This window comes from Thermobia domestica, chromosome 8, assembly GCF_964235325.1.
Source record: "Thermobia domestica chromosome 8, izTheDome1.hap1.1, whole genome shotgun sequence".
Taxonomy (NCBI): Eukaryota; Metazoa; Arthropoda; class Insecta; order Zygentoma; family Lepismatidae; genus Thermobia; species Thermobia domestica.
The window spans coordinates 190,067,524-190,082,848 of NC_137461.1; the positions used below are offsets into that span (position 1 = coordinate 190,067,524).

General features: G+C 35.4%; 1 protein-coding gene across 4 annotated transcripts in view; it reads left to right on the forward strand.

The window, feature by feature from the left end:
• Alg9 (alpha-1,2-mannosyltransferase Alg9) overlaps positions 1–15,325 on the forward strand; it is a 242,119-nt gene that overhangs the window by 73,860 nt on the left and 152,934 nt on the right. For all 4 annotated transcript variants that reach the window (XM_081769334.1, XM_081769336.1, XM_081769337.1 and 1 more), the window contains one exon: positions 2,699–2,809. In XM_081769334.1, coding sequence (XP_081625460.1) covers positions 2,699–2,809 — 111 coding nt within the window. The remainder of the gene's footprint in view (positions 1–2,698; positions 2,810–15,325) is intronic.

The following is a 15,325-nucleotide window of genomic DNA, read 5'->3' on the forward strand; positions in this document are numbered from 1 at the left end:
TACCACACTATCTCTTGGGTCAGTTTGAGCATGTACTTAGCGTTCGATCACTTCTTACACACACGCCTGCTGTTTGCGCAGTGGACGTATTGGAAAACTTATAACTAACACTTGTACTTACTTCACGGAGTATAGCATGCAGTTTCAGATACAGAGTTTTTTCTTGTCGAAGAAAGATGATATTTTGTCGTTATTGTACCATTTTTGATTCCAAAACGTTTTTCTTTCTCTTCCGGAGGAGAGTGAGAGAGTATAGACCTCTGTCCGGAAAGATCGATGAATGTGTCTTTCGAATGGATTGTTGTCTTACCTGAAACAACAGTTACTGTGCTTCGAAATAATCCCCGTTGATGGTAATGCACTTCTGGAAACGGCTATACAAGTCCTGGAACTCCTGGCGAAATTCGTCTATAGGGGTAGCTTTCAGCTGGGTCGTAACATTACGTTGGATATCCTAAATAGCCGAAAACCTCTGTCCCTTCAGGACTAATTTCAATTTATAGAGCAAGAAAAAGTCCGGAGGAGACAAGTCTGGGGAGTAGGATGGATGATTGAGTGACAGCTCCCTTGTTGGCCAGGAACTTCTGCATCAGAAAGGCAGTGTATGGCCGGGCATTGTTGTGGAGCAGGAGACAGTCTCCTTGCTTGGGGTATGGGGGCGTACTCGTTTGATACGTTGCAGTAGACATTTCAGTGTATCCACGTACGTAGCGGCATTTAACGTGGTCCTCTCCGGGAAGAATTCTTTATAGATGAGACCCTCAGAGTCGAAGAACAACACCAGCATTGTCTTGATGCAGGATCTCTCACTTCGCACCTTCTTGCCTTTCGGCGACTCTGGACCTCGCCACTCCATACTTTGACACTTGCCTTCGGGGTTGTACCTCAGGCACCAGGTCTCGCCGCCCGTGACGATGGTTTTCAGGAAATTTGGATCTCGATCCGCCATGTCAACGAAGTTTTCACAGGCGTCAAGCTGAAATTGCATTTGTTCCGACGTCAAAGTGGAGCACGAGTCGGCAGTAAAGTTTGCGTTTACCTAAATCCTGGGTCACTATGAAGTTGGCCAACCAATTCCCACTTCCTCCACTACTATTATTCGCACTGTCACTCGACGATCCTGGGTCAAAAGTTCCTTCATTTCCGTTCATTGTCCAGATTGCGTGCAGTTTCAGGCCGGCCAATTCGGGTGAGTTGTGGCGTCTTCCACGGTGTTCCGCCCTTCTCGAAAACGTTCACGTTCTCCGTAAACTGGTGTCAGCATTTCAAGAGTCTCTCGGTGATTGTCCAAGTTTGAAACAACAGCATATTCATTCGCTGCCTTATTTTGGTATCCATCTTTGGTTTCGACCGCATGCACTACACCTTCACTTTACAATGTACTGTTTACCACACTATAAGCACATTCACACACTGCCGCTTGGGAACTTGTTCAGACATGTCTTGACCTGTCTGGTGCGTCATGCGGCACTGGCACATTCTTAAGACTGTGAGCAATATGACGTCATTCACCGAACTTGCTGGTATGTACGTATGTATGTATGTATGTATGTATGTATGAATATGTGTGTGTATGACGTATGTATGTATATATGTATGTATGTATATATGTATGTATGTATATATGAAAGTATGTATGTAAGTATGAATGAATGAATGAATGTATATATGTATTAAAAGAAATGAACGAAGTAAGTAGTAGGTAATCATAATACTCAGTAGATGTTTTTGAAACAAGAATTTGTGTGATTATCTTAAACGTATTTACTGTCAAAAATATTACTTAAGGTAAGAATAATATTTTAAATCTTTCCGGCTTTTAAATTTGGAGAAATACAAACGGAATATATCCAGTATTCCTCGGAATACGTCGACAATTATGTGTTAAAAAATATTTGGAGATTGAAGAAAACTATTGACAAATTGTGGTTCTTCATAATGTTGGTGCTCCATGAAGACATAGTAAAATTGCGAAGTCCCAGCCAAAACAAGAAAAAAATAAATAAATAAAATAAAATAAAATAAAATAAAAACTTCGCCTTCGCACAACTACACATATATGATTTTTATACAATATTAGATTTCCAAAGTTATTTCGGGCTCCTTACCCTTCTGTCCTGGCGCTTATTCTGGGAGTATTTGGTGAACAAAAGGAATCATTTTTAAAATAATGATGCATATAATTTCGAATTTTAAAAGTTGTACCATAAATTGTACCACAAGTTGTACCGCAATATATACATATGTTCCGTAAGTCTGACTCGGCAAAAAAAAAAAAAAAAAAAAAAAAAAAAAAAAAAAAAATATATATATATATATATATATATATATATATATATAGATATAGATAGATAGATAGATAGATAGATAGATAGATAGATAGATAGATAGATAGATAGATATGTGGATTTGCGGGAAATGGCACGGTCAAAGATTATTTCTCATTACTAGTCATTATTGCAGTAGTAGTGGTGTAACAAAACGATGGAACTGTGGTACCTCATCTAGGTCAGATCTTACGGAGGTCTATATCTCAGGAATCCTCGATACTAAAAATGATTTATTATATTTCAAAGCTATGAATGCGATCCGTGCATCGTGCACCAGTTTATCTAGAATATATGACATGTATATTTCTTTAAACTTGAAATTCTTCACATATTATGTATACGTATGATGCTACTTTTTTTTTCTACAGGTATATGTGCATGCTTTCCATAGGAGCATGGTACCAGAGAAAATATGAGCTCGCAGTGTTTACAACAGCATTATCAACATTTCTTAGTTGGCCATTTGCTGGACTTATTGGGTAAGTACAATGTCTATTTTATTTGCAGTTGTCTCAACCTATAAGTAATCTAAACAAAAACAAACTGTTGAACGTAAATTCATCTTTTGTTGTGACAAGGCTTACCTGGTACGTCCCGCTTTTGTTTGAGTCCCATTTGCGTCCTTTTTAAATTCATATTTTTTTTTCTGTTTATGTCTGTACGTGTATAGAAATTTTAAGTGCTCCTCTTACATTTTAACATGTAAACTTGTCGATCTTACCCTTTTAAGAATCCTGTACAACACGAAGGTTGGTAGCACTGTAACACCATGGAGTAGAGTAATAGGGAAATTAGCAAACTAATTTACAGATTTAATTTGCTAAAACTAACACGGCAGTGTTTTCTACGTACTGGTTGGTAAAGAGTCTGCCAGATTATATCTTTTCGTTATAATTTGATGGTAGAGTTCTATGTACCAAATTTCACAATAGTAAATTCACACGTTTAGCGGTTTGCATATCCAGGCTCCTAACTATGAAAACATTTACGCTCACACCAACCTCAATCATTTCACGAATTCAACCTGTTTTACGTATGTTATTAGGACATAATATCGATTGTGATTTCTTCTAAAAACACTTTTATACACTGCAAGAGCTGTAACGTCCAAATATTTACTGAGAACTCATAGTCGTATCGGAATAAACAAAAGCGAGTATGGAACAGTAAACTGCTTTCACAAAAGTCAAAAGAAGATGTGCAAAGGCATACAAAACGGCCGATCACATGTTTGTGTGTTCAAACCCGGTAGCATGTTGTTTCTTTTTTAAGTGTCTTCCTATTTTCATCCGGAGGCTGAAAATATTTCTTTGAGTAACTCATTGAAAACTTCTTTTGTTTCAAATTCGATTAGAACGGAACATTATATGAATTGCAAGTCTAAAATCCATTGCTGAAAAAAAAAAAAAAATGAAGTATACTCACTACTCCATTATTATCCTCTAATTTGTAACGAAAAACTATTTATAAACAGTGGTGATTTCAGAAAATTATCCTCGGGGAAAATTTCAATATGCGGGTGGAGGGCAAACATTGGTAGTCCACATTGAGCACGATCGAATATATGGTCCTGAAGGCGGAAATTTCTTAGCTCGAGAGGGGTCTCAAATTCTCCCTCAGATCACGTCCTGAAAGCATCATTGCTTAAAAGCTTTTCGTAACAAATGTAATATTAAACTTATTTCTTGTTCTACATTTTGAATTGGTAAAATCATAACTTATAGAGGTTTATAATAAAAGCATAAAAATTACAATACTAATCATCTATAAATTATCCTGTAAGTTACCAACTTTGGGTCAGATTAAAACTCAAATATTTGTTTTCGGATTGCACTTAGAAGTAAGTCCTCTCTATATAATCCTGATTGGAAAGCCATGTTTAACTCTAATTAATTAATCAATATTTATACGAATATATTTTTTTTATTTTACTATTTTTACTTCAATATTATATACACTTCATTTCCAAAATCAAAATCTCGAAAATGTATATTGTACGAGTGCAGACTCGCAAATAAATGATTATTTATCATATATATTGGTCTCTATTCGAAATTCTATTTAATCGAATCCGACAGGAACACAGACAGAAACATCGAGTACAGGTGAAAAAAGAGAGAGGAAAAACCGTTCTACCCGGCGGGGACTCGAACTAAGTTCGAATGGTGCTTTATAAGCCGAACCCCTTAGACCACTCGGCTATGGTAACAAGTAGTGACTGTAGCAAAGGCTTCGAGTAGTAGTTCTTATTACAGAATAACATTTTCTATTGCCTAAAATTTAAACCTAATTTACTTTGATATAGTATATCTATTAATTTGTTTCATGAACACGTTTTCGTTACTTTGATGAATGATGTATGTTGTTGATATAGATTCTATTACACGTTCTTTCATAAATATTATAGAAAGTATCAGGGTTATTTATGATCTTTCATGGAAGTTGACTGCCGCATGCGCAGTACACAGACAGTTCAATTGGAAGGCGAGGAAGGAAACGCTAACACACTGTTAGAATGTTTCATCGCTGTGAAGCATAAAGAACAGCTAAAATGTATTTTACGCTTGTCATTGCTGAAGAATCACCAGGTTAATGTTTGTCCAATTTCTCACTTATCAACTGGACTCATGAAAAATAATTAATATTGTCTTTACTGCACAATATGAAGAATAAAGAACGTAAATTACACCACATTGTTCTCGAATTTGAACTTAGCTAAGGAAGGGTCAATAAACAAAATGTGATTTATTCATTCGAATTGAGATAATTCAATGAAACTAGAAATTACACAACCAAAAGGAAAAACATCGTTAAAAAGGCAATAATACTTTTATCCGAGATGTGAAATAAAGTTATTAATGAACTGAAATGAAAGTAATATTGGGCATGATATAGAGTAAGAAAAAAAAGTAAATGTTTCTTAGAAACGTTCAAAGTAAATTCGCAAATACTTTTTGAAGATATACTACTCTTCCTTTACGTTTTAACGGACTAATAAGTAAACCAGCAAAGGAAAAGAATGAAGAGCGAAAGTATTGCTCTTAAAAATTATAATAAATAAATGAAGCTTTAAATAAATGTTTACACAAAAAATAACACACTAGTACTTCGTGTAGTCATCTCCAGAGTCAATAACTTCTTGAAGTCAGGAGGGAATACTAGACACAAGTCTCGAGCAGTACGACGGTGTGTCACGAAAATGTTGCCACAGTTCCATAACATGATTTTGAAGAAACGTTTGGTCTCTGTCTTCATGTCTCTCTTTCCATTCTTGCACCATGTAGGCCCACAGATGTTCAATTGGGTTTAAATCTGGGAATAGAGGGGGGCACTCAATACAAATTAACTCTGGATGTTCACTTAGCCACTCTCGTGTTTGCCGGGAAGTGTGAACAGCACTGTTGTCATGCATAAATATATATTCCTGTTCGGGGAAGTTTCTTTCTAAGGACGGTAACAACGTATTTTCGAGGATATTAATGTAAACTCTGCTGTTCATTCTTTCAGGCACCAACCAAATCTCCAGGACCAGCAACCGTCATGTATCCCCAAAAGTGTGCTGATATTCCGGTTGAAGAAGAAGTTCTGATAATATTTTATTCAGCATACCTGGTTCCGCGCGGTCTATACAATATAACTCTACCTTGTTGGTTAGACTTGAAAACCTTCTCGTCGGTCCAGATGACTAAGTCCCAATATGACTGAGGTTGGGTTATGTTATTCTGTGCCCATTCCATTCGTCTGGCCTTGTTAGTTTCAGTCAGGAGAGTCTTCCTAGCGGGTCTTGAACAGTGTAGACCAGCCCCCAATAACAATTATATTCTCTGGCTTTGTCCAAGAAGATCGACGTGTGGCGTTGAGGTCTGTTGATTACATCTGTAACTAAAGCTTGATCTTGAGCTGCAGTTGTCACTTTTGGCCTTGCACTTCTTGACCGAGACCTGAACCATTCACCACCTTCTTCATGTCGCTGAACCCATTTATTGACCGTTTTCTTGTCACATCCCAGATCTCTAGCAATCTAAGGCACAGTTTGTCCCATTTTTGCTCGCCTATGTTTTCTCCTCTCAGAGCAACAGACAGTTCTCCACAACCTTTAGAGCGAGGCATTTTGAGAACCTGTTAGAAATTTGCGTTCTGGCGTGTATGACAAATGTCGGTAAAGTGCATCTTTCTGTTTCTACTGCGCATGCGCCAGTCAATTTTCATGAAAGATCATAAATAATCCTGACAATTGCTGTAATATTTATGAACGAATACGTAATAGAACCTATATTAACATCATCCTTCGTCAAAGTAAAATATACCGTAAAACAATTTCAACAGACTATTACATCAGGCCAAAATAGGTTTAAACTTCAGAGAATACAAAATAAATTTCATACTGCAACAAAAGGTTTAACATGAAACACGCTTACTATATTTTCAACTTGTCACATTAGCCGAGTGGACTAAGGCATTCGGCTAGAGATTCTGAGGCACCATTCAAGACTAGTTCGAATCCCACCACAGTATAATTTGGTTTTACCTCTTCTTGACGTTTCTGTTTGTGATCCTGCCGGATTCTATTAAATATAATTTCGTAATACGCTAAAATATACTAATATTTGAAATTCTTAACCTCTCATTTTTACAGTTTTCAAGCTCAGTTGAGAAGAAAGAGAGAAAATGAAAGTACAAACATTTACAATAAACTACTTAGCATTTACTGTCATTGTAATTGTGGATATTTTATTTATGAAAATGTATAATGAACTAAAAATATATTTAGTAGGTCACATGTCTCTATTTTTCGATTCTAACTTGAAAGTTACAGTTTAGGCGGTGACAGAGGGGGTTGTAACCCCTCCCATTGAAACTTTTATATTCTATTGAAATAAAAAGTGTTTCAGTTTATAATCTTGGAAAAGCAACAATCACTGTGTGTGGAGGACGGTTAATTTATACTACGATTTATCACTTCCAAATGTGTAGAAGATGTGACTGGATATTGTGCATAATCATTCAAGAAATATAACAAAACGCAGGGACTTCGTAAACCCTTCACGCCACGCCAGGAGGAGAAAGTGCGTCCCGCCGTCCCTCGGTTGGGAACTACTGCTTGCGAGGGAAACATTCTAACAGTGTGTTAGCGTTTCCTTCCTCGCCTTCCGATTGAACTGTCTGTGTACTGCGCATGCGGCAGTCAACTTTCATGAAAGATCATAAATAACCCTGATACTTTCTATAATATTTATGAAAGAACGTGTAATAGAATCTATATCAACAACATACATCATTCATCAAAGTAACGAAAACGTGTTCATGGAACAAATTAATAGATATACTATATCAAAGTAAATTAGGTTTAAATTTTAGGCAATAGAAAATGTTATTCTGTAATAAGAACTACTACTCGAAGCCTTTGCTACAATCACTACTTGTTACCATAGCCGAGTGGTCTAAGGGGTTCGGCTTATAAAGCACCATTCGAACTTAGTTCGAGTCGCCGCCGGGTACAATGCTTTTTTCTCTCTCTTTTTCATCTTTTCTCGATGTTTCTGTCTGTGTTCCTGTCGGATTCGATTAAATAGAATTTCGAATAGAGACCAATATATATGATAAATAATCATTTATTTGCGAGTCTGCACTCGTACAATATACATTTTCGAAATTTTGATTTTGGAAATGAAGTGTATATAATATTGAACACACTACCGGGTTTGAACACACTAACATGTGATCGGCCGTTTTGTATGCCTTTGCACATCTTCTTTTGACTTTTGTGAAAGCAGTTTACTGTTCCATACTCGCTTTTGTTTATTCCGATACGACTATGAGTTCTCAGTAAATATTTGGACGTTACAGCTCTTGCAATGTATAAAAGTGTTTATAGAATAAATCACAATCGATATTATGTCCTAATAACATACGTAAAACAGGTTGAATTCGTGAAATGATTGAGGTTGGAGTGAGCTTAAATGTTTTCATAGTTAGGAACCTGGATATGCAAACCCGCTTAACGTGGGGATTTACTATTGTGAAATTTGGTACAACTTTGGTGTGCTGGAAACTATCATTGTAAATATGTTAATCCTTTTGGGTAAATATGTTAATGACTTTTATAAACTATTGTTTGGTAATAAAGTTGTCGATTATACTATCCTATCGTTTATCTAAATTGCCATTGTCCATATTCAACCCAAGATCTTATATGAAAATGAAATTAAATCTGTGAGTTTTACGTCCCACGGTTATGTCAGTTCTGATAAAATACGATACATACACATTTTGTGCACATACTATATCTTTTTCGTGATAACTTCATCTGTAATCCTATCTTTGTCGTGTGTTTTTTTTTTTTTCTGAGACCGTTGCACCATCTTCTCTTGCACTTGATATGTTTCTTATTCCTGATCTTCGTATATTGTTCAGTCATGCTTATATATATGATCTATAACATTCACAAGTTACTTTATATACTCCAGAGTGAAAAAATAAAGGAAAAAAGTGTGCAAAATAGCTCTTATAACTGGAAAGCGACTAGTTTATTCTTTTGGAATGATTTGAATGGAGATATTAAACCAAATTTATTAGCTATTTTCCGGAGTCATCTGTACGTCAACCCTAAGGGAAATGACATCCCTTTTTCTGTAGATATCTTTTATATTCTTTTTTAACTTTCTTGAAAATTTATAGAGCTTGTTTTTCCGCGTTCTAACTATAGTGTTCCCGCCGCCCTGAAAGAAAACTTCGTCCGTTGCCATAGTAACCGCCGTTTCCAGGGCAACAGATCTTGTCACGGTTAGCCAATTGTAAGAAAACGTTAAAAAAAAGTAGTAAACGAAGAAAGAAAAAAAAGCGCAGTAGAGGAGTCGCTAAATTTAATTCTCTTTGAACGAGGGCGATTACCAAACGTCACCTACTAATTGAAATCCAGATTATTCTCCAATAAAATAAATTTCAATTAAACTTTCTTGTTATTGTTAATTATTCCATATCGGACTCCCGAAGAAAACTCATCGAAACAACTTATCGACCGTGCCAATAGCGACTACTCTCAGTCATGACTCCGTTTTCTTTCATTCAGAAATAGAAAAGAAAGAGAAGAAAGTAGAAGGGTAAAAGGAGGTAGGAAAAAGAAGAAAGAAAAAAAATAGGGTATTTTAATAAGAAACAGATTACTGGATAATTCCGGAAATATAGTAAGAAGTCGAGAAATCCTTGAAAGATGAATCATTCTAAATGTTATTAACGACTAATCAATTTTGGAATGCTTCGGAATAGACACATGTTCCCTCATACCACCCAGACCTAGCTCCAGGCACCACGATAGTGGGGTTGCCCAGACCTAGACCTGGAAATGAGAAAAGTGAAATTTAATTCTTTGTAATGTTATTCCAATCGGTGATTGATAACCATCCAGCATCTGAACTCTGTTCTCTAGGATCGACCACACATATGAATTAGCCAAGAGAGAAAGAAAAAAAAAAAATTTATAAACTCAATATAAATTTATGTATCGTATCAATAAGAATTTCAACTTCCTGGAAGAAAGATGTCGTATTTAGGCTTATCCTGCTATTTTTGCTTCACTCCTCGAGCCGATTTAAACCGTTAGTGACGGTCCTTCATGACCTAGGTTATTTACCTTAACACATATGTTAAAACATGACACATATATTGCAGATGTTAATATGACAAATGATATCACACAAATTACTTAAATTAAATCCATCATGCATTCACACGCTCACTCACTCAGGACAGTGTATATATGTTTAAAGGAAACCGACTAACTACAAAGATACAAATAGTTTATTACATTCATAGTGAAAAGAAAAAAAATTAATTACAACGAAAATCTTAAAAGCACAAGTTCTTGGTTATATATTAATAGAGTACATAGTGTTATATTTTAGTAAATTTTATATATTCAAGAAAAAAAATTATTTACATGTATCATATCTTAGGCATGCTAAAGCAAATTATGATTTGCGACATACGCAAAGAAGACACTTATTTCACTAAAAAAAAAAAAAAAAAAAATATGAACAAAGAGGAAAGAAAGAGGAAAAAAAACTTTTAGGTGTATCAGAACTTATATGAGTCTCTACCTCACATTGGGTAATAAGATATTAATGATTTTGAGCGTTCAAATCACAAATCACGCACTACTCGTAGTGTCCAAAACATTTCGCTCCATTTAACTTAGTTTATGTTTATTTATATATCTATATATATATCTAACCATTGGTTTACAAAAGCCATTCATCGTCTATATTTGGTTTGTAACTCTTAACAGTTTATGTCTGCAATCGCACACTACGACGCTTTACCCATCTAGGGATTTTGAGAAAATAACTTTCACTAGAAGATGTTTCTCCTCTTAGGCGGTCCATTTCCAAACTTATTATTTGAATAGTTTTAAGTTATTTATTTAATACTGGGACACGTCATGAGACCTTTCTTTAGGATCACTTTCGTATATATGTATATATGATTCGGATTTTAAAAAACGATCTCCCGCAGGTGTACGGGGTATGAAGGTTTAAATTGAGGATAAAAAAAACTGGTCAAGTCACAGGATACATATGCAGGTGAGAAGGATTCAAGGTACACTTTCCACAATGGTTTTTGGTTAGTAGTTCAGGGATAATATTCGTTATGATGTGAGTTACGTTTAGCCCTGCCGTTACTTTCCAATACATGCCATTACATAATTACATAAGGTATCATTTACATTTATTCAAAAGAAAAGGAAAATTACTTAAGTGCACGGCGGTATTCTTAACAAAATCTACATTCTTACATTCGTCGGAGAACTTACTGGTAAACTATAGCAACCAACACACGTTTAGGGGGACAGACACGAGCGCTCTTACATATATTCATATAATAATTTTAATATCATACTTTTACTATAAAATCATATTCGTATACTAAGTACATATACATTCGACGTATTCATTTCTCTCTCTATATATATATATATTTATATTCAATAAATGCGCACACATTTAAATTAATCACCCCAATAATAAATTTTAAGAAGGTTGCAAACATTGTCCAAAAACAAATGACTTCCGACATTACATATGAAAAAGAAAATCGCTTTTCTACCTGATACCGCGCATCTATAAATTTTTCACTTTTATATAATCAATTCGTGCTTAAATCATGAAAGAAAAAAAAAACTTTGTGAGGCAGGCACGTAACACAGAGCATTTCTAAAGATATAACTAGATAAACCAAAGTACAATTTCTGGGCCCAGGTTAACTACAAGGTAATCGAAAACCAAAACAGAAAGGAAAGTGACCAACGGATTACAAAAAAAAAAAAAAAAAAAAAAAAAAAACTTAAGAGGAACGACGGTGAAAGAACGTAATCGAAGTGTCGTCAAATACTAAGTCTTTGTTCATTTCAGCGATAGGTCAAAATGTGATGGAGGACCCAATCACTATCTACTTTATCCATGAATCGTGTCTTGCAACATCTCAGCTGGTAATTTCAGATCAGAGTTGTACGTTAAATAAATCGTAAGCGACAAGTTCAAAATCTTGGGGGGGGGGGGGAGGTTGAAAAATTAAAAAAAAAACTTGAAGTAATGAAGACAGAGAGAGAGATAGAGAAGAAGGAAGACGAAGAATAGGGGCGCCAAAGACTTAAGTGAGAAATAACTAACGCTACAAAGATAGAAGTCGAATTTCGCTCTCAACAAAATCCATAGCCAAAATATTCTTAACATGCCAAAAGGGTGTTCTACTCAAATACATAGACTCAAGGGGGCGCCCTGCTGCCAAGGATGCAAGTTCTGTGTCCATCAGATCCCAATCCCACAAGAGTTTGGTTGTAAGATTGAAATCCGAGCCCCGTATCCGGCCCAAACCAGCAGGATAAAAGGAGAGGGGAAGGGACCAGGTAACTGCGTCCCCAATTTTGAAATCTCTAAGTAAGTAAAAAAAAAAACATTCGACCCCTCAGAAGAACTAAGGAGGTTCTAGGACAGTAATGAAACTAGAGTAAAAGTAATAGCTAAGATATCCCTAATTAATGATTTGCCAAAATAAAAAAAAATTAAATAAACTGAATTTCGGATCGGTGATTTCTATGGCCAAACTTCACCGATAGCTCCCCTTCGGAGAATGCGCTAAATTCTGAGGCATCGATTAATTTCCATCACTATCTAGTTTAAAACTAAGAAAAGAAAACGAAAATATTCAAGGTGGGATGGGGTCGATGCCCGGGTACGGAATAATAAATTTCAATAATTAATTGTTTTGATTCTGTAACCCTATCAGAACTGTTGCCTCCATGAACATTGTAAGCTAGCCTGAGTAGGTAACGTGAAGAAAAAAAAAACTCTCACGGAGTGGTACATTCTATTTTTAAAACCGACCAGAAGATATGATTCACTACAGCCCTGTTGTATAACTACTATTGTCTTTTCATAATTTATTATTCAATATGTCTAGTCAACGATTATATGATGCTACCCATTCTATCAGATGGTATTACTATGGTTGATTATTATTATAACACATAAAACTACAAAGTATTACCATAGTCCGACTATATATCGCCCTACGGTCCGCGTGATATTATGGTGCAGGTGTCAGAACCCGAGATGTTTGTAGCTACACGTATCTATTCAATATCTATATATCAACACGCGGCGAAGTATTCACTGGGCTACTATATTTTTTAACTATATGGGTGTCCTATCTTCTATATTCATTCACTACAATATTCATATACTTTCATATTCATATTCATATTAATATTCATATAATATTCATATCATCATCTTTTTCATTTATTACGACGCTATATTCTACAAACACCCTGTCTCCTCTATCTACGCCCAGCCTATATACACATTTCATCATAACACTTTAAAATCTATAATCACTACAAACATTTCCCATTCCGATCACCGCACAACAACCTCACTCGAACTCAAGACTCTTTCACACACACACAATACTATGTAATACTCGGTAGCTTTATTAAGAAGAAAGAAAAAAAAAATCCTACGTATGTTCACTGAAAATAGAATTATCTGCGATAATGTTTAATGTTTATGAAATTCTGCAGCAACAATGAACTTCTGCAGCCACGAAGAAAAAATGGACATTTATTATAATTTCAAAGCGAAGAACTAGCATCATATCGCCCGACTTCTGTTAAAAATTTACGTATTGTTTATTTACTTAAATATCTCGATTTCTAGACTAGGCAGAATGTTGAAATTTTCAGGATATATTAATTTTGGGTCACTTGACCTAACTGTACATTCATATGGGCTGTGAATTATACCTTCTAGGTTTTATTTCGGAAAGAAAGGTCAATTTCATGAAAACTAAATCACTAAGCACCTCGACGGAAGAATGGCGGTTAGTACTGACTTTTGACACTAGGGCTAGCGACGATATAATCAACCCTTGAACAACTGAATGTGACCTTGTACACGGAATTATTATACTATATTACGTTCACTTTTAAATATTGTGTATGAGTTCACTTAATGACGGAAAAATAAAAATTTATCGCATAGTAAATACTACACTGTCCATATTTAATTATCTCACACACTCTTTCATCACTTAACTATCACAATTACTACTACTAGAACATGTTTCTACGTTACGAACACATACATGCCACATTCATATTACACACTACATTAATACATGTTATACTAATAAATATACACAGAAAACATTCATATTTTACCATGTTAAATCGGCTCGAAAGGAAAAGGAAAGAAATGAACAGGGCCAACTGGCCCTTATATTTACTAAATCACATTCTTTACTCAACCTGTTTAATCAATGCCCTGAGGGGACATATCGAAGTATGAACTAACCATAGGACCCCTGCCCTAAAGGGGCAGGAACCCGGAACAAACTACATGTTCAACTCATCCCGCTGGAAGCCGTACTCCCAATTTGGGAGTCAGATAGGAGCCCTTACTGTAAATTTACACGTGCATTATGGTTACTATCCTAACTACAACAAAATTGAATACCGCCATGTATGTAATTAATAAATACAAAAAGAAATCACATCCACTATATACACGAACACAAACGGTAGTGGGGCAGGTCTTACGTAACTAGAAAAGGAATAATTTTAAGGATAAAAGTATTTTGAGGGGAAAACACCACTTTCCGAAACTATTTGTGGATCCCTAAGAACAACTCGCGAACTGATGCACTTCACAAAACCTGTCCACTACTAACTATATCTGCTCAACATGGCGTTACTGAATTATGCTTCCTATTTTTGCTTTTTAGTCTAGTTTTCACTATGAAATTTAATATTTCATGGCTCCTCAAGACTTCCAGTGATTTTTAGACGTTAATAAAGTCCCAATATTACCTTTATTTGCAGCTTTTCTAACTCCTTTTCGACTTTTTAAGCTAGACGATCAGAATCTAGTGTCTTCAGTAACACTTCCCGGCATGGAATGGAATAATTGCGCCCTAATATCATAGCGTGGGTTTATCAGCCAATCAAAACTAAGCATTTTGGCGGTGGGGCTTTGAAACGAATAAAATTTGGTAAAATCTGGATCAAACTGGATTTTAGAAGGACCTAGGTATCTAAAAGAGAGGTGAAGGGTGGTCCTGAAAATTCTGTCGAGTTTTAGATTGGTTATTTGATCTGGAAAGTTCCGTCCAATAGTGGATCTATATTTTCGGATAGCACTGACACCGTAAGAATTGTAATAATCCATTTACATATACATATGCAAGACTTATAACTAATTTAAAATATAAATAAAAATATTGATTCCCAAAACTATCATTCGCAATGAATTTTTTTACAGTTTTCCATGTTAATTTGAAATAGAATACCGAACAATATTACGAATTGTATGAACAGCCAGAAATTTTTTGTTAAACGTCAAGTACAGTCGGTGCATAAAATTTCGGGCACCCTCCTATTAAAAACATCATCTCATTAGACTGTAATGGCATATTACAGTTCCCCGGCGTCGTTAAAAAAA